The sequence below is a fragment of the Bufo gargarizans genome, chromosome 3, assembly GCF_014858855.1.
Source record: "Bufo gargarizans isolate SCDJY-AF-19 chromosome 3, ASM1485885v1, whole genome shotgun sequence".
NCBI classification, from domain to species: domain Eukaryota; kingdom Metazoa; phylum Chordata; class Amphibia; order Anura; family Bufonidae; genus Bufo; species Bufo gargarizans.
Window position 1 is genome coordinate 347,800,386 of NC_058082.1, and position 22,051 is coordinate 347,822,436.

Genomic DNA, 22,051 nt, shown 5'->3' on the forward strand with positions numbered 1-22,051 from the left:
TGGTCAAGAGCTGAAATACTGTATATTGTGCAAATAGTCAACATTTCACATGCACGTGTCATCTCATTTCCTTTTGTAATCAAACGGACTTCTCCTTCTATAGATTACAAATGAATTCCTGGATATCACACTTACAGCTACAAGCCTTTGAAAGAAGGTAAGTGCAAGCTCTCTCTTCTGCACTTGAAACTTACTAGACTTGATGTCACACATAGGTTTTTGCCATTTTAGAGGGTTTTTGGTGCATTTTTGCTGTGTTTTTTAGTCATGTTATGTTGAAATCTATGGAAAATGCTAAAAATCTGCATAATGGCATGAGATGTGTTTTTTTTATGGGGTCCATGGCATTCGTTTTAAATCGCAGCGTGCTGTGGGTCTGTTTTTTTCCCCCTTATTGGAGTTTTGTCCTATAGGCATCCATTGTTTTTCCCTGCTTGAGAAAAAACAAGTGCCAGTGTGTTATGTTTTTAATAGTGTTATGTATCTGGTTTGTTTTTATAGTTTTTTTGTTATTTTTGACATTACAGAAGGGGGCATACAAAAAAGCCAGTAAAAATGGCAAATGCTATTATCATTATCTGGCCAAAAATGTCTCACAAATTACCCAAAAAATTCCATGACAAAAACTATGGGGGGCAGTATTAAACGCTAGTCTTTAATCTCTCCCCTGCTTGCTTTTGAAGCATCTCAATTATTAAGCGGCGCAGACTTCTTAATATTTGTGACGCATCTGGGCAGGTCTGTGCAACAAAGCAGAGATCTACAGAAACAAGTTTGATAATATAGATCCCCGCTATTATCGATTATAACACGTGACGGACCACCTACTCTGGCCCCACACTCCTCGTCCTTTGCACAACAGCAGCATGCACCATTTTGATGGCACAGAGGGGATGCTAAATCCCCCCTATATGTACTGTATATTTATAGAAATATGGCTTTCTGCAGATACCATGTCGGTGATCACTCAGCAGCCGGGATATTCCCAACCGGGACTTATGTCTCCTACTGGAGAGTGGAACAGCAACCTGTGTGACTGTTGTTCTGACTGTGGCATCTGTAAGTAAATGGTTTGTGTTACTGTATGTCCATTGTGTGTCTTACAGCCTCAGACATGCACACACCCATGAAACATACACAGTAATGCACAAGGTAGTATCCAAATGATCTACCTATTCTTCCATATCCATTTTTATTACTTTTCTATATTTTGTGCCAAAACCTTGCAACTTAAAGCTGGCCATACACATTAGTCTTTTGTCGGTGGGTTTAGCCGGCACTCTACGGAGCTCAGAACTCACAGGGGTGGACTGGCCATATACTCTGCAGAGAAATTTCCCGGTTGGCCAATGCCAAGGGGCCACCCGAACCCTCCTCATGGTCATTGTCCAGGTACATAACGATCTGATGCTCACAGCATTAATTAATGCTGGGATCATCAGGTACTCTGTGCTGCACCACGGTATTGCTGACCCCACCCACTTCTGTTGTCCCTGCCTACTTGTGTTTCCCCGCCTTTTGTCACTTTGGACTCGCCAGAAATTGGCGCCACTTTTAGTTTTTCTCCAGGTCCACTTTAAGGTCCCAGTCCGCCCCTGCCGAATCTCCTCCAACAGATGGTTTCAGGGGAGACAAGAATGGGCGAGATGAATATTTTTGCTTGATCCTAGTGTTCTCCTGGGAAATATGTGGCCACAAGAAGTGTTTGGCAGAGGCTTTCTCCGCTCTCCCCATAGAATACACAGACCCATTCGGCCAAGCTCAATGTGTATGGTATGGGGAAGCTTGGAAGAAGTCGGGAGAGATAGCTGTCAGACAAACGATTGTTCATGTGACAGCTATTGAATGTGTGTGGACACCTTAAGTGACTACTCCTATATACAGTTCATTATGGGCCATAATATAGGAACGTTCTGGACTGTATTCAGTAATTTTACAAAAGAAAATGGCTCTGATTTATCATGCCTTCACTCCAGAATTCTGGCTTCAAAAGGTTGCATAATGGGGCTTTTGCAACTTGTTGGGGCTTACTTGCACAACCATTTTGTGACTTTTTCCATTTTTACACCATTTTTATTCCAGTTTTGAAATATGGACAGGGAAATGGGTGTGGTTAGTAAGGTTTCACTCTAGACGTATGACTGAACAGCTAAAAAGTCTCAATCTGGAGTAGGAAAACTGGAGTAGCTTTTCTAGACAAAGAGGTTAGGTTTATGAATAGGACAAATTTATCAGACAACATGTGACATATGAGTTCCAGTTCTGGGGTAAGTTAAAAGTAAGTCTACCATGTAGCATAATATGTATTAGTGCCCAGTTACATGATCCTAAATTACAGCCAGATTAATTAGAAAGCAATATGTTAATGTAATGACTAAGATGCTACTGCTGGAAGATAAGGAACGTTAAAACATAGGGCGGCAATTATCAAAACAGATATGTCAGTTTTGTGGCTTAAAAAAGTCACAAGTCATGGCGATGGCACTGTTTTCTGCAACATTTGGTCACTTTTTGCTACCTTTGGGGATCCTCTCCACTTTTCAAAGTGGTCTATGTTTAAAGGCTAAAAGTGAGATTAGCCCTGGATTATTGCTCATTTACTATGTCAAACTTTTGCAAAAGTCGTGAAGAAGTCGCAACCTACGCCAGGTCACTTCCCAGTGTACCACATTGCAGTAATAAATGTTCCCCATAACTTTAATTCTGAGACTGTTAAACCTATCTTTAATTATGCAGTAACAATCGATAATCCGAATATACTCAGAACTCCAAAGATAAGCTTCATCATAGGGTATGAAACCATCTTACCATGATTCACCCATGGTTTATGTGGCAATACAGACCTCTGGTGACTCCAGGGGATGTATCTTCAGCTTGAAGAAAAGTTCTCCATGGTATCTAAACTGGGAAATGCCAGCCCTATGTATGAACCTTGTCCCTCTTGTTCCTCTATTAAGGTCCTGTGCTCACAACTTTTCTTTCAACTGACAATATATTTTCCCTGGAGTCACTAGAGATCTGGATTCCTATATAAAATGCATATGAATCCCAGTAAACCAAGTTTCACACTTGTGTTGTGAGATCCGGCAGGCTGTTCTAGCAGGGAACAGCCTGTCGGGTCTCTCTAGATCCAGCATTGCCGGAAGCCACTGTCTTCCCGTCCGGCCCCATTAAACTATAATGGGGACTTGTGGAGATCTGATCTCAACAAGGCGAATATGCCGAGAATCGGCCGGATGAAAACCGCTGTGTGCATATATTGTCAGTTGAAAGAAAAGTTGTGAGAACAGTACCTTAGCCTGCCGGATCTCACAACTCTAGTGTGAAACTAAGAAGTTCCATACCCTATGCTGAAGCTTATCTTTGGAGCTCTGAACATATATAAGTATGATATATATTAAGACCTGAGAATTAAAGTTCTGCTTAATACTCCGTAACCTGCTTCTCTGGTGGTCACATTAAGAATTGTGCCAATACCCGAAACACTACTTTGATTTTTTTAGTCATGTATTTGGCCTTATCATATAGCAATTAGGTAATATTGTTATGAGGTTTCTAGATGATTCTGTTACTGCATATTTGGAGACAAATTGTCCCAATTTCTCACAGTGTGGGTGACTGTAGTTCCTGTTTCTGGCATATCACTGTCTCTGTGAAAGTGACACAAGCAGAAGTTTTTTTATCAGCATTTGTCTCTGCAATTACAGGTCTTTTTGGACTATGCCTCCCATCATGCTTCAGTTGCTATTTAGCCAACAAGTATGGGGAAAGTTGCCTTTTGCCCTGTGTTCCAGGAGGAATGACTGCGATGCGCACACACATGCGGCTGACCTATGGCATTAAAGTAAGTAATTAGCAGGCTAGTAAAATGCCAGATACACAATACATGCAGAAGTCAGGGGAAAATGATCAGGCATGTTGTATTTCATCTTCTGTTCCTGCAGGAAGTAAGCTGCCATCAGAGGTACTTGCCCATTTAAAAACATGCATGCTTGGCTAAGCATGTGTGGAGGAGAAGGTGGGGATAGCTGTTGGCCATACTAGTGTTTGGACAACAGCTATCTTAAAGGAACACTTCCATCAGTAAAGAGTATTTAAAAACTCAGTATTAGTGGATTTATTTTTACATTTTCCTCTGAATATAGCAGTACTACACAGTTAAAAATAAAATTTAAGGGAACCTGTCACCAGGATTTTGTGTATAGAGCTGAGGACATGGGCTGCTAGATGACCGCTAGCACATCCGCAATACCCAGTCCCCATAGCTCTGTGTGCCTTTATTGTGTAAAAAAACTGATTTGATACATAAGTAAATTAACCTGAGATGTGTCCTGTACGTGAGAGGAGTCCAGCGTGAAGGAGCCCAGCACCGCCCCGCATCCTCAGAATCTCCTCCTTGCTCCCCGACGTCAGAAAGCTAGAGCGCCGTAATATTGCGATGCGCAAGCTAGAGCATGCGCAGTGTCCTCATAGTGTTCCTTCCCCGTGCTGGCATCAGACTCAGGGAAGGAACTGCGCCCACGCTGCTCACGCATTGCGAGATTACGGCGCTCTAGCTTTCTGACGTCGGAGAGAAAGGAGGAGGGGATTCTGAGGATGCGGGGTGGTGCTGGGCTCCTTCACGCTGGACTCATCTCACGGACAGGACACATCTCAGGGTAATTTGCATATGTATCAAATTGTTTTTTTGTACGCAATAAAAGCACACAGAGCTGTGGGGACTGGGTATTGCGGATGTGCTAGCGGCCATCTAGCAGCAAATGGCCTCAGCTCTATACATCAAATCCCGGTGACAGGTTCCATTTAAAATATTGTCCTTTACTAGTAGTGATCACAACGCCTTAAAGGGGTATTCTGCTAATAAATTATGAGTGAATACATTATTGTGGACCTGACCGATGGGGCGCCTACCGATTAATGGAATGGGGTCTCCATGCCCCCTGTATGATTTGACAGGTGGTCAAATGCTATTGGGATTGACGAAGATAGCTGAGTATAGCCCATTGCTGTAGTTTACATGGAGAGATGGAGGGCATTTGTTCAAACAGGACACACAGGACCACTTTCCTAGTGATCCTGGGGGTCTGAGCGGTTGGGTCTTCACTAATCTGGCAGTTCTCACCTATTCAATGTATAGGTGATAATTTGTTATTATTGAAATATCCCTTTAAGTGTATGTTTACTGCAATTGCTCCACCACCATGACTGTGCTACCTCTCCCCTCGGACAGGAATGTGTAAGGCCCACACAAGCATATGGTATAGGGAACTACTTGTTTGTATAGAATGGAGGCCTACTTTCTTGTGTCAAGAAATATAATTTGGATGCTGAAAAAGTAAAACGTGATAAGTTGAAGTGTTAGGTATGGATGCACACAAAACAGTGGATAAAGCTTAATAAAATGGGGTCCTCCGATGCAAGAGACGCTGTTTGTAGTCTGTTAATAAATGGGGTCCTGAACAGAGGATCCCTCTGCTAACTTTTCTAAAATGGGTACTTTCATATACTGTCTGTTAACCAGACAACCCGTTTAAGGCTATGGATGGACAAGTGACAAAATAACCACTTGTGCCAGCCTGTCACAGTCAATCTATGGCTCCATTGTCACCTACATTAGTTGAAAGAGCTTTTACATATGTTACACAATATTTCAAAGACAGTTTGTGGGAATATGTCAAAATGAAGGAAACTGGCAGTTTAACTGCACTTATCCCGGCTTTACAGTGAAATACTCATGTTTCTCATCATTTGTATTTATGTAGAGTGGCTGGATCTTAACCTGTCTTTCCCTTTGGGAAAATAAGGGGCACCAGATGTGCACACCAAGCCAGGCCAAATATGCATGCTTATGGAGGCGTTAGATAGGCTGATGATGATGTTTTCATAACCCAGCAAAAGATACCACAATATCTAACTGGCCAGGCTAATTCGGAGTATTACTATTTGCTTCCCAGGGTACTGTATGCAATGATGCCCTCATGATGCTTTGCTGTGGATGGTGTGAGACATGCAGAATGGCTCGGGAAATGAAACGTCTGCAGCATTAAACCTGAAGGTAGGTCACAAACTTTATATTTCCTTCCTGTCAAGTGAATTGGAAAGTCCAAATTTGAAAGTGGTCTAATGCTCCTCAAACAGCTACCTGATAAGTGTGTATTCGTGTGCATGTACAGTAAGAATTGTGTGAATATTTTAGGCAGGTATGGCAAAAGTGCTGAAAAGTAAGAATGCTTTAAAAAATAGAAGTGTTAAAAGGGAGTCTTTTACCAAATATGACCATTACAGACCACTCAGATCAGGTTCTCCATTACTTTCCCCAGATTACTATGGTACCTCTTATATTGCAGTCCATCGCCGATTTGCTCCAAAAAACACTTTTATACCATGGTAATTAGGTTCTGAAGGTGCCCAGGGGCGGCGTTTATGCGGCCGGTGCCCAGGCCCCTCTGCGCTTTGCTTACCAAACCCCTCCTCTTTCACTCCTCTGGCCCGCCCTCGTTTAATCTGATTACCTCCTCCTCTCCGTCTGAAATCCCGTGGTCAGGGCTGGAGCCATCCTGGTGGAGACATACTATGGGTAATTCATCACTTTAATAATACCATTACAATTACCATTTGTACTGGCACATTTTCTTTTTATGGTTCCTTTATACTAATTTGATATGTATTACAGCCCGTGTGATCTCCTCCAGTGATGCCGCCATTTTTCCTGCATTGTTGTTTTTAAACATTTCTAACTGATTGATGAACTTGTCCAATAAATTACTTTTCTGAATGCAATGCAGACTGGCAATTTATGTTGGTTTAATTGTATGATTCTATACCAAAAGCATTTTTTTAGGTTACTTATATGGTCATGTACCTCTTTTACTAATTAGATTATCAACACTGCTTTGCAGTGGTCATTAGATTTGATATATTTGAGATTTAAGATGCACCACTATTGGCAGTTATTGTGTTTGGTTGTTACTGGAATGAGAGGTGTGAGGACAGTTTGAGATGGACAAGTTCTAGTTTTGAACAGAATGGGAAGTGGAATGGGATTGGGTCAAGAGCACAGGTGCTGATGTGTAGTTTGAAGATTAAGGTGGCAAGGTGGTGATGAATTGTGTTATGTGGGAAGAGCACCGAGTGGTTGTGAAGAGGGGTTGCAGGGATTGTTGGCTGAAACTTTATCGGATTTTGTTAATTTTTATGTTTGAAATATGAGTTAAAGGTATTAAACAATTGTTTGGGGTTATAGGAAAGAGATGATATTACAGTAGTAAAGTAGGCATGCTTAGAAGAGGAGAGTGCAGACTTTAAGTTGAGGACAGCTTCTCTGCATGTGATGAAGTCTTCCTTAGAGTGGGTTTTCTCTCAGTATCTTTCTGCAACTCTGCAGGCTTGTCTCCGTTTTTTTATTTGGTGAGTGCACCAGGGTTGTTCATTGATTTAACAGGTTCTGTTGTGAGCCGAGAGCTGAAGTAATTGTGGTGAAGAAAACAGTAGCTGTGTCAGCGCCATGAAGGAAAGGTATTGTAGACAGCGGTGAGAGAGTTTCAGACTGTGTGAGGGAGTTTCAGGACCCTATAAGGGTCTGCTAGCTATCTAAGATGGAGTTGTTGAGAAATGCAAGAGGTTGTGGTTAGAGAGGGCGAAAAGTTTGAGAGATTAGATAGGGAGCAGAGGTGGGTGAAAACAAGGTCTGGTGTGTCTCCATCTCTGTGGGTGGCTGTGGAGGACCACTGTGTGAGGCCAAAGGAGGAAGTAAGAGATAGGAGTTTGGAGGAAGTAAGAGATAGGAGTTTGGAGGAAGCAGTTGAGTGGCATGTGTCAATTGGGATGTTGAAATCACCCATGATGATGGTGTGGATATCAAGAAGTGTAGTGCCTGGTGCATTAGAGGGGGAGTAGATGCTGATAGAGTGAACTTTAAAAGAAGGGAGATTGAGGAAGGGTGGAGAGGGGTTAAAGGAGCAGCTATCTGATAGGAGGAGGCCAACACTACCATCATGTCTCCACCAGGGGAGAGAAGGAGGCAGGTGAATGGGTCTAAGGTTTAACTGGTGAGAACAGTTTCTGGTAGGGGCTTGGTGATAGAAAAGACAGTGGGGATCAGTTGAGCAGGCCCAAGATTAAGAGATATGTCTCCAGAAGTAAGAAAAAATAGAGAGAGGGGTTAGGGCGGTGATGGCGAACCTTTTAGACACCGAGTGCCCAAACTGCAACCCAAAACCTAATTATTTATCACAAAGTGCCAACACAGCAATTTACCCTGAATACTACAGTCCAGTATAGTATATCTTCCATGTACTTTATTATTTAGCTATAATAGCCTGTGCTGTTCATGGTGCGTCCTGCGCTGAATAAATTGAAGGAAAAGTCTAAGACATATTGGTACACCATAGACTTTTTCCAGGGTGCGGGTGCCCACAGAGAGGGCTTTGAGTGCCGCCTCTGGCACCCGTGCCATAGGTTCGCCATCACTGGGTTAGGGGATACTAAAATATTTTGAGGGAAATAGCTGCAATAATGGTGACTAACAAAAGAAGCATAATTACCTGTTAAAAATGTAGATAGGATGATAATAATAGGATGTGTATTGGTTAGGGTCTTGCCTTTTGTTCACTTCTGGTTCAATTCCTAGTATAATTTCTGTGCATTTACTAGTTACACATAGAATGGTGCACAGGGATGACCCATGTTGCACAGATATGCCTCAAATGTAAGATACGTGTGGGTTAGTGTTGATCGAACTTGCAATCTGCAAGTTCAGCATTCAAGTTCGGGTTATCTAAGAATACTGTAATGCATTCCGTTACCACGGACCATAATGAAATCCTATGACGGCATGCACCACGGAAACCTATAAGATGCATTCCGTATTGAATTCCATTATAACTGGCGATAGACTTCTATTATGAGAGAATGCAATGCGGAATGTCTATTATAGGCTTCCGTGTTGCATGCCGTCGTAGAGTTCCATTATGGTACGTGGTAACGGAATCCGTTATGGAATTCTTAGATAACCCAAAAGCCGAACTTGCAAATCGCTAGTTTGCTTAACACTAGTGTGGGTCCCACCTCTGCCACCCGCTCCTATCTCCAGAATGGGGCCCCTGAAGTGAAGGAGATCACACCACTTATGCGCAGCAGTGTCTCCATCCTCGGCTATTTTCAGAAGTTCCATAGCAGTGAATGGAGAGCAAGCCACGCAAGAGTTGCCACTTCTCCATTCACTGCTATGGGATGGTCAGAAATAGCTAAGCCAGCTATTTACTACCATATCAGGGAATGGAGGGTGGTCATGCATGCGTGTGGGGGGGAGGGGGCCATTCTAGAGATAGGAGCGGGTCCCTGAGCCATATGCCACAAATGCTAAGATGGGACAAAGCCTTTAACTATTGACAGTTGCTCACTGCAAAAAGTCTGTATGTAGCCTTAGCCTTAGATGTCAAGCAATAAGGAAACTGAACTACATATAAATTACCTTTCAATGATAAAATACGAGTTAAAGGGAACTTTTTTTGCTGCCAGTTAAAACCAGGTAATGACCCACATACATTTTTTCTAATCAGTTTTTATTTTCTGAGTGTAGTTTTTTATTAATTTTATTCCCTGAACTTGATTATAGGGACTGCCATCTTTGAGCTGTAACAGCATTTAGAGATATGCAGTCACCATGGGCCATAGACACAATGGATGGGAGCTGACTCATTGAGTTCCATGGGGGAATTTTCTCAGGCATGCTCTGTGACCTGTGTAGAGGTCAGGAAGGAGTAGATAAGCTGAATGGCGGATCCTGTGTTATCTATAGGCAATTACTGTCACGCTAATTCTGCCTATAATAAGTAAATAACCGCAGTAAAGTGATCTGGGCAGACAGAGAAGTGGTACATAAAAAAAATGCTGGATTTTTCTTTAAACATAAATATTGACATAGAGAGTGAAACATCACCAAAAATCCTTTAAAATATTTTTACCATAAAGACATGATTTCAAATATAGGTCATTTTCTGATGACACTTTCCCTGTAAGTAATGGGTACTTACGGCACTTTTGTTATTTAGCTTCAGCGAAGAGCCCACAAAGCATTTGGGGAATCAAGTTGCCTCTTATTCCCTTAAATCGAAAGGCAAATCAATGTGCCGAGCACAACCAGATGACTAACAAACTAGAAATCAGTTTCTTAAATTGGGTTAAACAATTTGGTTATTTCTATTTGTCAACTGTTTTATTACAGAATGTGATGATGTTACAGATTTTTAACTAGTGTCTTTTCTGTAGGTTGATGAAACATCCGATGACATCGCTGCCTGATATTCAATGTATTTCTTCACCAAAATGTCAAATTTTACCAATAAAAACTAAATTGTTATTTAAACTAACTGTCTTTAAGTGTACATTTCTTTTTTCATATACTATTTATTTCTGCCGTGTGTCTCAAGGGTTCCATCCTTCCGTTACTGTTTCCTGTGGTCTCTCGAAGGTTCATTCCTAGTTATGTCCAGTAGGCACTGTCACTATGGGGAAATCAGACCGCTCTATGGTTCCACTCTAACAGCACTCTCTCCAACAGTAAGGTAGCTTACATACCCTAACCATGACTCTCAAACACTCTTGTTATGCCACCTCCTACTGTCTAGTTTACATCCTAGGCCTGATGGCCAGCCAGAACTCACTGTGGCTATCTCATCAGCCCAGGGCTCCTCCTCAAAGAAAATGGATTCTCTCAATGGTGTTTTAGAACGAAGTTTTGGAGGATAATACAAAATGATAAAATATACTTAGAAAAGGAAGAGCTGGTTTGTAGACTACGCATTTTGTTCCTCGGGTTAGCATTAGCAGGAAATTAAAGATATCATTAAAAACAGTTTAGTGCTCTCATTAAGAGAAACAAAATAAGAGTATTGCAGGTTTGATACCTTTTAATGGCTAACAAAAATAGAAGTAATGATGTTACATAGCGAGCTTTCGAGACATCACCAGTCTCTTCATCAGGCGTACTACAAGAATATATGAAGAAACAGCAATATATATACAATTAAAAACAGCGAAACAGATCAATTTGGGTAGTGTAGTTAAAGGCTATTAATCTATTAATGGATATTGTTCACAGAAGAGAAAAACCATAACAAGTTCCAACATTGACTTACCAGACACTGTGCTCTCAGAAACCCCCAAAAAGGGTGGTTCCAATTACCTACGTCTCTTCATGCACCTACACCAGGTTCCAAGCACTATGAAGAAGGGTGTATTGGATATATAGGTTACATACGGGTTTAATGAGGTTTCCAAGACAATATTAAGTGGACCACCTGTCCTCTGACATTTTGTGGCCAAACAATGGCATTGACTCAAGAAAACTATAGTCTTACCGTCCAGAATCTGCGACTAGTGACCGATATGAGCGATTCCTTTTTGACATACATCAGCTTGTACATCAGCACTAACCGATCTGTTCCGTGAACTCTGAACCTAAAATAGAAGTTTTTTTGGCATATTAAATCGCATTTCCTGTTATTACCCAAGAAAGGGAACAGTACAAGTATGAAATGGACAAGTTGGCTTTGCCTTTTATACTCTATATACCATATATATACAGTACAGACCAAAAGTTTGGACACACCTTCTCATTCAAAGAGGTTTCGTTATTTTCATGACTTTGAAAATTGTAGATTCACACTGAAGGCATCAAAACTATGAATTAACACATGTGGAATTATACATAACAAAAAAGTGTGAAACAACTGAAAATATGTCATATTCTAGGTTCTTCAAAGTAGCCACCTTTTGCTTTGATTACTGCTTTGCACACTCTTGGCATTCTCTTGATGAGCTTCAAGAGGTAGTCACCTGAAATGGTTTTCACTTCACAGGTGTGCCCTGTCAGGTTTAATAAGTGGGATTTCCTGCCTTATAAATGGGGTTGGGACCATCAGTTGCGTTGTGGAGAAGTCAGGTGGATACAAAGCTGATAGTCCCATGACCTATATATTGTCCCACTTTGCGATTTTCAAAAGTTGGGAGGTATGCAAGGAGAATGAGCAGAGAGTAGTCACCATTTCATTTTGCTTTCAGGTTATTTGTCACTTTGGTGAGAAAATCCATCCTGTGATTTCTGATTGCCCCGACTTATCCTTTTTGGTGTTACACTTTCATTATTGAGGAGTGCATATACAAGGTAAAGGAAACTATTTACTAAGGGTACTTTCACACTAGTCGTTTTCTTTTCCGGCGCTGAGTTCCGTCACAGGGGCTCTATACCGGAAAAGAACTGATCAGTTTCATCCCCATGCATTCTGAATGGAGAGTAATCCGTGCAGTTTGCATCAGGATGTCTTCGGTTCAGTCTTTTTGACTGATCAGAAGAAAGATAAAACCGTAGCATGCTACGGTTTTCTCTCCAGCCAAAAAAACTGAAGACTTGCCGGAATGCTGGATCCGGCATTTTTTCCCCATAGGAATGTATTAGTGCCGGATCCGGCATTCAAAATGCACAGACCAAAAAAAAGGTGAAAAAAATTAATGCCGGATCCATTTTTCCGCATGACACCAGAAAGACGGATCCGGCATTTCAATGGATTTTTCTCACTGATCAGGATCCTAATCAGTCTTACAAATGCAATCAGTTGGCATACGTTTTGCCGGATCCGGCAGGCAGATCCAGCGACGGAACTGCTTGCCGGATCACTCTGCCGCAAGTGTGAAAGTAGCCTAAGGTGCCTTACTTCCCAGTTAATGGAGGTGGCATATTTCCCCTTCTCTCCACATTAGGAAGATACAGTTAGAGCTTATCATGAATGGTCATGGCAGCACACAGACTGTATGTGCCTGAACATGGGGAATGGCGCGCCCCTGCTTGTGAGTTGTGTCTGCCCTGAAATCTGATCAGAAGAGACGCCATTTTATCCAGATAGAGACCACAGCCAGCCTGAAATGACAGCTAACAGGCACAATCGTCGCCATAACACATATTATACGTAGGCGCAGAGGAGAAAGCCCCTTTAAGAGCCGCAGCATTAGCAAAACCCTCTGTGATTGGCTGAGCCGGAAACCTAGCAACCGAGCCGCGGCGTCCAAGGCCTGCCACACCGGGGAGATCTGATCTGGCGGCTGAGCTGCAGCGGGTTCTCCCCCGTCCTCCACTGTGACAGCAGACACCTCCAGCCGTCCCTTCCCCCCGCCGTCCCAGACTTACAGCCTCCAGCGCTCTCCGGTGTCAGCCGTCCTCCCAGCCATGTCTCTCCGCACCTTGCCGCTTCTCTTCATCAACCTGGGAGGGGAGATGCTCTACATTCTAGACCAGCGGCTGAGAGCCCAGAACATCCCTCCAGATAAGGCCAAGAAGGGTGAGTGGACCTGGTGGTATGGGGGGAGGCCATCCTGTGCCCTGCCTCAGGGGGGGCTCAGTATATAAGCTCAGGTGGGATGTTCTTGGTGTTTTGGACTAGGGCTTGTGCTGTAGACGTTGCCACCACCACCACTCTGGTGACTTGCCCTGCCATCGTTTCCATTGGGCTCTGTTCACACTTCCATTTTTCTGTTCCATCCTAGAGGCTGTTTACGCCATCCTAAAAGGCTGTTCTTACCATGAAAGGCCATGCCGTTTCTTGGCGCTGTTGTGGCTATAATCCGTTGCCGCATGAGTGCTACTTCCCGTTGAAAAACAATGGGAGGTGGTTTCCGCGTGGCCGAGCAGCGTTTTCTGGTGCAGAGTCAGCTCCAAAGTCAAAAACACAATGTGAGACCAATGGCATGCGACGGGCCCCATGACAGTATCTTCTGACAAAACTGACCTGGACCATGTAGAGACAGTATGATATCTGATGTGTGATCCCCAGGAGAAGTTGTCACCTGACTATTGCCTAGTAGTGGTCTCCAACCCGTGGTTGTAGTTTAGTAACAGCTGGGAGAGCCGCACTTTGGAGACCACTGGGCTTGACATGTCCAGACCATCCATTCATGATGCCCAGAAGAGATGTCACAAGTGGCAGCGAATGAGAGTGGACGTGCCTACTGTCACATTGAACCGGACAAGTTTTGTGGGTTTGTTCAGGAATCTGCTATGGTCAGGGCCTATTTTAGACAAAATGTGGTCCTGGGTGGAATTAAAAGTGGGGCCCCAAATCCTGAAGTACTGTCACATTTATTCACTTGACGCAAGGGGAGAAGTCACCGCCGTGGCCCACGATTGGTTGCAGGCAGCATCAAAATGGATGATGACATCCAGGGACCTGAGCAAAGGTCAGAGAGAACCAGAGCCGAGAGCCAGTGTCAGGAAGCAGGTAAGGCACAGTTCACACTTCAGTTATTTGGTCAGTGTTTTCCATCAGTTATTGTGAGCCCAAACCAGTAGTAAAGCCTACACAGAGATAAGGTCTAATGGAAGGATTTCCTCCTGTTCGGTGTTTTTGACCCACACCTGGTTTTGGCTCACTATAAGGGCTCATGCACACGACTGTGCTGTTTTTTGCGCTTAGCAAATTGCGGATCTGCAAAAAACGGATGCCGCCCGTGTGCCTTCTGCAATTTGCGGAACGGAACAGGAGGCCCATTATAGAGATGCCTATTCTTTCCCGCAAAACGGTCAAGAATAGGGCATGTCTCATAATCTTTTGCGGACCCGTTGAAATTAATGGTTCTGTATACGGAACCTAAAAAAACGTTTGTGTGCATGAGCCCTAACTGATGGAAATAACTGAAGTGTGAACTCACCCTAAGGGCTCATGCAGGCGGCTGTTGCTCGTCTACAATATATGGACACTGACCGTGTGCTCACCATATCACGGATGCGGACCTATTCACCTGAATGGGTCTGCAATCCAGGAGAAGCAGTGTGAAACGGAGGCACGGAACTCCACGGAAGCACTGTGGAGTACTTCCATGGTGTTTCTCTCTGTGGCTCCGCACCGCAAAAAAATAGAACATGTTCTATTTTTTTTGCAGTGCAGACTGATCACAAACTGATTCAAGTTGATGGTGCCTGTGCAGTGGGGACTGCAAACTGCGGTCCCCAATGCACGGAACGGCCGGGACACATTTGTGTGCATGAACCCTAAGGCCCCTTTTACACGGGCGAGATTTCCGCGCGGGTGCAATGCGTGAGGTGAACGCATTGCACCCGCACTGAATCCGGACCCATTCATTTCTATGGGGTTGTGCAGATGAGCAGTGATTTTCACGCATCACTTGTGCGTTGCGTGAAAATCGCAGCATGCTCCTCTTTGTGCCATTCCACACAACGCAGGCCCCATAGAAGTGAATGGGGCTGCGTGAAAATCGTAAGCAAGTGCGGATGCGGTGCGATTTTCACGCACGGTTGCTAGAGGACGATCGGGATGGGGACCCGATCATTATTATTTTCCCTTATAACATGGTTATAAGGGAAAATAATAGCATTCCTACTACAGAATGCATCGTACAATAGGGCTGGAGGGGTTAATTTTTTTTTTATTTAACTCGCCTTAATCCACTTGATCGCGCAGCCGGCATCTCTTCTGTCTTCTTCTTTGCTGTGCACAGGTCAAGGACCTGTGGTGACGTCACTGCGCTCATCACATGGTCCGTCGCATGATCCATCACCATGGTAAAAGATCATGTGCTGAGAGCAGTGACGTCATCAAAGGTCCTATTCCTCTAAGAAGAAGACAGAAGAGAAGCTGGCTGCGCGATCAAGTGGCTTAAGGTGAGGTAAATATTATTATTATTTTTTTAACCCCTCCAGCCCTATTGTACTATGCATTCTGTATTCAGAATGCTATTATTTTCCCTTATAACCATGTTATAAGGGAAAATAATACAATCTACACAACACCGATCCCAAGCCCGAACTTCTGTGAGTCTGGGTACCAAACATGCCGATTTTTCTCACGCGTATGCAAAACGCATTACAATGTTTTGCACTTGCGTGGAAAAATCGCGCATTTTCCCGCGACGCACCCGCATCTTATCCGGGCCAAAAACATGACGCCCGTGTGAAAGAGGCCTAAGTGTGCTTCCCTTAGCATGTTTGCCCAGGAGACCTGCTTAAAGCCTTATGCAGACGTCCATGGAACACAGTCCATGAGACACCGGACTGGCATCCTGCTTAGTGCAGGAGCGCACGGCGTCATTGGTTGCTATGACGCCATGCACTTCGTGCCGCCACCGCGGTACAGTAATACACTAGTATAGATCATACGAGTGTATTGCTGTACTGCGGCGGTGGCACAAAGCGCACGGCGTCATAGCAACCTAGGACGCCATGCTGTATTACTGTACTGCGTCATAGCGCGCAATGACAGAGGACAGGTCCTGTATATTCTCTGCAGGCTTTCTCCCAGCCTTTGTCATTTATTGCAGCACAGAGAGAGAGGAGAGAGGGGCCGGCAGCAAATATGTCAGGTCATTAGAGGGTGACATGGATGCAAATGACACTAAATAAACCCACAATTTAAACCATAAATAATGAAATAAAACTCGCAGACAACTATTTTATGGAATAAAAATGGCCGCAGTGCTTTATTATGGGTAACCATAGAAATATAGTATTCAATTAATCAAATGAATCAATTAAAGGGAGTCTGTCAGCACATTTACCCCTTTTTAACCGTTCCCATAACGCTGTAGCCGCGACACAGATGATTAAAACGGTACCTTTATATGCTTTTGTGGACTTGTAAAACTGCCAAAAACGAACTTTGATGCATATGTAAATGAGGGCTCGCAAGTGCCCAGGGGCGGCATCCACAGGCAGCTCTGCCTCTTCGGCTCTTATCCCCGCCCAGCCTCTTCCTCTGTCCGCCCACCTGTTTTCTCTCCCCCTCAGCGAGATCCCGCGCCTACGCGCTGACTTCCTTGGTCGGGGCATGCGCATAAGCTACTGCGATGCCGTGCCAGCAATGGGCATCGCAGTGCTCATGCCCTGGCCAAGGAAGTCATCGCGCAGGCGCGGGATCTCGCTGAGGGGGAGAGAAAACAGATGGGCGGACAGAGGAAGAGGCTGGGCGGGGATAAGAGCCGAAGAGGCAGAGCTCCCTGGGCACTAACGCGGTGGACGCCGCCCTGGGCACTTGCGAGCCCTCATTTACATATGCCTCAAAGTTCGTTTTTGGCAGTTTTACAAGTCCACAAAAGCATATAAAGGTACCGTTTTAATCATCTGTGTTGCGGCTACAGCGCTATGGGAACGGTTAAAAAGGGGTAAATGTGCTGACAGACTCCCTTTAAATAATTCAAACCATTAAACCATATCAATAAATAGACCAATCCTAAACCATCCATATGAACCAAGATCCATTCAGCATGAGCTGAGCGATACAGCCCCACTAAATAAGCAGTGCGACGAAAAAACAGGTTAACATTAGGGGAGGGAGGGAGGGAGGGTGGGCGCCGACGAACTCTTCTTCAACTGGCCCTGAAGTAGCGGCGAACCTGTCAGTATAAAGGGGAGACGTTTCCCGCCGTGGGAGCACTAACAAATCAGAAACCTGGAAATCTCCCCCAGCAACAACTTGTAACCAATCAGAGGCTGAGCTTGACCCGCTGTATCTCATTTTCTGCCAGCCACCAGACCCAGCACAAACCGGACCAAACTGGATCTCCGAATTTCCTTGAGGTAATACCTGAAAAAATAAAGGCGGCAAAACAAACCAGAAAAAGAGGGGGAAAGAACAAATACAATTCATACATATTAAGGTGTCATTGCCCCTATGTGTCCCCCAAGCTAGTCGCTCTGGGGGGCCTGAACATTCTGAACTCACCAGTACACCTCGGGAGCAGGCTAGAGGAGGCTACTACAATCACAGTGCAGGGCCTCAGGTGAGAGAAGGGGCGGGGCCAAGGTCTGCCTGACTGCTGTGGAGCTGGTGTTCTGCCAAATCTCTATACCTTGCGGAAAAGTCTATACCGGAAGTGACGCGGCCGCACAGGAATCAGCTGGAGGAGGGTGTGCGCACTTAGGGGTATAGAGGTTCTGCATCAGATCTCCCTACCCCGCACGCGTGCACAAATCATCAGATCAAATCAGGATGAACTGCAACTGATGATTTCCAGCTGATTCCTGTGCAGCCGCGTCACTTCCGGTATAGACTTTCTCGAGGTATAGAGATTTGGCAGAACACCGGTGCTATGGATGCAGCACCCAGCTCCTCACTACAGCATAATGACCCCGCTGGCTACAGTGGGCAGGAGACCAGGGACCAGCGCTCCTTGCTGTGCTGTCTGTGCTCTTCTCAGGTGTGGTCACCAGCTCTCTTACACATCTGTCTGGGCAGCTCAGCAGGGGGCCCCATTTAGGACCCCCCAACGCAGACCCTGGCTATGGTAGATGCACGGTGGTTACTGTAGGACAACAGTACATAATCGCGTTTAGCTTTGGTTTACATCTTTGCTCAACACTCAGTTTCCGCAGAAAAATTAAAGGGATATTCCGTGTACTACATAGTCTGTATGGGCTCCTTATTTGCAGTTTTATTCTCGATTCTATGAGCAACATCCTGTATGGTCTTTAGAAGGTCTGGTCAAGCATGCTCAGTACTTCAGCAAGCATTCTCAAGAAGAAGCCGTACTCCATTTTTCAGAGAGCAGAGGCACTCAAGAACAGTGGAGGATTCTGGGAATTGTAGTAGAAGGCCTGCTTAGGGTGGTCACATGCAAGAATACGCCTCACCTGTGACGAGAATGGGCTTGATGGGTTGGTAGACTTTAGATCATGAAGAGTGCTTTCTTATAGGCCTCATGAACACGATCATATTCTCCATCTGCTTTTTGCAGATAGCACAGTGACCCACTCATTTTATATGGGTCTGTGCACATGTCCACTATTTTTGATGATCCATGTGGCAAGAAAAATGTGCAAAGTCCCCTTATTTTGTGGATCCGTGGTTTTCGGACTGAAATACGAATACAGTTGTGTGTAGGAGGCCTAACTTAGACTAAAACATGGGGAAGAGTTGAAATTTCATACAGTAGCTGGAATATTCCTTTTTTCTTTCATTATTTTTACTGAAATTCTCCTGTCACATGCTGTTGTGACAGCTAAAAGTTTCTGGGACATTTTACTCACTCTCTTACTGGAATATAGGCCGGTTTCTGCAGCGGTATTCGATTTGTTCTTTCTTCCCACAGTCGTGGCCATTAACCGCCTCCGGACCGTCTAACGCAGATGTGCGGTCCGGAGGCGGCAGCGCTGCGCAGAGTCACGCATATATACGCGTCATCTCGCAAGACGTGAGATGACGCGCTTTGCCGGCCCGCGCATGCGCAGTTCGGGCCGGCATTTCGTCAAGGGGGGTCGCGTCATCAGCTTGCCAGCCAATGATCGCGTCTGGCATTCTGATGATTTAAAAAAAAAAACAATCAGAAGCCAGATAACAGATCATATTAGTAAATATGATCTGTTATATGGCTGCCCTGCTCCTCTGCTGGTCCTTTTCGTCGGTTGGATCCAGCAGAGGAGCAGGCTTCACAGTGAGTACACCACACACTAGCCCCAGATCACCCCCTGCACCCCAATTAACCCTTTGATCGCCCCTGTCAATCACTAGTGAAAGGAAAAAAGTGATCAGTGCAAACTGTCACTTTTTTTTTTCACTGGTATTGACCGTTAGGTTTTAGGATAGTTTAGGCCCCTTGGTTAGGTAGTTTAGGGATCGGTTAGCGCCCAGCCCACCGCACTCACTGATTCGCTGATTAGCGTATCGCTAATCAGCATTTGTACTTTTATAGTATCTGGAAGTGATCAAAACTGATCACGGTCAGATCTATAATAGTATTAGTGTCACTTTAGTTCGCCCTCCACCCAAAACGCAGTGTTTGCCCGATCAGGCCTGATCGGTCGCCCACACGTGCGTTCGCCCACACCCGCCCCACCGCAGTGACAAAAAATATATATTTTTTGATCACTGCACATTCACTTTATGCGCGCTGTGGCGATAAAAAAATCAGTTTTGAGATTTTTTTTATCAACTGCAGCGGCCTCCGGTACTTCGCTAGCCTCCCCTTTGTAAGACAGGCTTGTTTTTTTTCTTGAGTAGTCTCAGGGAATACCCCTAAATTTAGTTGCCCAAATGTCAAACCGGGTATTCTTCTGAAGAGGCCTACAGGCTTCTGACCCAGTCGGATGAGGAATGGGAACCCTCATCTGATGAATCTAGCGGGTCAGAATACGAACCTGTAGAAAGCAGTGGCTCTCTGACCCAAAGTTCGGACGAGGAGGCTGAGGTCCCTGATAGCACCAGGCGTACCCAGCCCCGTGTCGCTAGACCACAGGTTGTGCAGGATCCGCTTCAAGAGCAGCAGAGTGGGGCTGGCGCTGTCGGATTACGTGGTGAGGCATACACCAGCAGCGCAGCCCTCCCTGGACCTAGTACCAGCACTGCCGTACAACCTGGTGAAGTGGCGAGCACCAGAAGGGCAGTTGAAGCTGGTACGGTGGCACGAGCAGTAGTGACCCCGTCGCAGCCACCGCAAAGACGGGCCCGTAGAGCCCCTAGAATCCCAGAGGTGCTGGCAAACCCTGATTGGCAGTCCCCAACTTCAGCCGCACCTGTAGTTCCCCCTTTCACCGCCCAGTCTGGAGTTCGGGTTGAGACAGCTTAGATCGGTTCGGCCCTGGGATTTTTTGAGCTGTTCTTGACTGCGGAGCTCTTAGACATAGTCGTGGCCGAAACAAACAGGTATGCCACACAATTTATAACCGCCAACCCGAGAAGCTATTATGCCCAGCCTTTCCGGTGGAAACCAGTCCAAGTTTCCGAATTTAAAACTTTTCTGGGCCTTCTCCTCAACATGGGTCTAACTAAAAAGCATTAATTGCGGTCATATTGGTCCACGAACCCAATTCATCACATGCCCATGTTCTCTGCTGCTATGTCCAGGGCACGTTTTGAGGCCATCCTGAGTTTCCTGCACTTTAGCGACAACACCGCCTCCCGTCCCAGAGGCCACCCAGCTTTTGACCGGCTCCACAAAATTCGGCCCCCCATAGACCATTTCAACCTGAAATTTGCAGATTTGTATACCCCAGAGCAAAACATCTGCGTAGACGAGTCCCTAATACATTTTACCGGGCGCCTTGGCTTCAAACAATACATCCCAAGCAAGCGCGCCCGGTATGGGGTCAAATTGTATAAGCTCTGTGAAAGGGCCACAGGCTATACCCACAAATTTCGGATCTATGAGGGAAAAGATCAGACCCTGGAGCCGGTCGGTTGCCCTGACTACCTGGGGAGCAGTGGGAAGACAATCTGGGACTTGGTGTAACCCTTATTCGGCAAGGGGTACCATCTTTATGTGGACAATTTCTACACAAGTGTGGCCCTCTTTAGGCATTTGTTTCTAGAACAGATTGGCGCCTGTGGCACCGCGCGAACTAGTCGCGCGGTCTTCCCCCAATGGCTCGTTACCACCCGTCTTGCAAGGGGGCAGAGGGCTGCATTGTGTAACGAAGAACTGCTCGCGGTGAAATGGAGAGACAAGCGTGACGTTTAAATGCTCTCCTCCATTCACGCAGACACGACAATACAAATTGAGCGAGCAACCCGTGTCATTGAAAAGCCCCTCTCAGTCCACGACTATAACCTTCACATGGGAGGGGTGGACTTCAATGACCAGATGTTGTCTCCGTATTTAGTTTCCCGCAGAACCAGACGCTGGTATAAGAAGGTGTCTGTATATTTAATTCAATTGGCTCTGTATAATAGTTTTGTTCTCTACAGTAAGGCTGGGAGAACAGGATCCTTCCTCAAATTTCAGGAAGAGATCATCGAGAACCTCCTGTACCCAGGAGGTTCCGTGGCCCCATCCACCAGTGTAGTTAGCCGTCTACACGAGCGACATTTCCCCAATGTCATTCCTGGTACCTTAACCCAACCGTCACCCCGAAAAAGATGTCGTGTCTGTAGCAGGAGTGGAATAAGGCGTGACACCCGCTATTTCTGTCCTGACCACCCTGCCCTATGCTTTGGAGAGTGTTTCCGGAAGTGCCACACACAGGTACACCTAGCATAGGGATCACATCTCACCAGGACAGGCACACAGGGCTATTAGGGCCCATTTACTCACAGCTGCTGCAAATGTCTCCTTT

General features: G+C 45.2%; 1 protein-coding gene and 2 long non-coding RNA genes across 4 annotated transcripts in view; 2 read left to right on the top strand and 1 right to left on the bottom strand.

Annotated features, from left to right (window-relative positions):
* Positions 1–115: 115 nt before the first annotated feature.
* LOC122931878 lies at positions 116–10,370 on the top strand. Its single transcript, XR_006388248.1, has 5 exons — positions 116–157; positions 949–1,059; positions 3,708–3,844; positions 5,955–6,055; positions 10,270–10,370. It is a non-coding gene; the product is annotated as an uncharacterized LOC122931878 (long non-coding RNA).
* Positions 10,371–10,950: 580 nt separating this feature from the next.
* On the bottom strand, positions 10,951–13,247 carry LOC122932245. The gene is made up of 4 exons (XR_006388289.1): positions 13,184–13,247; positions 11,361–11,460; positions 11,139–11,222; positions 10,951–10,988 (listed from the first exon to the last, which is right to left on the bottom strand). It is a non-coding gene; the product is annotated as an uncharacterized LOC122932245 (long non-coding RNA).
* OSCP1 (organic solute carrier partner 1) overlaps positions 12,902–22,051 on the top strand; it is a 51,548-nt gene continuing 42,398 nt past the window's right edge. For both annotated transcript variants that reach the window (XM_044286539.1, XM_044286540.1), the window contains exon 1: positions 12,902–13,334. In XM_044286539.1, coding sequence (XP_044142474.1) covers positions 13,223–13,334 — 112 coding nt within the window. In that variant the 5' untranslated portion in view covers positions 12,902–13,222. The remainder of the gene's footprint in view (positions 13,335–22,051) is intronic.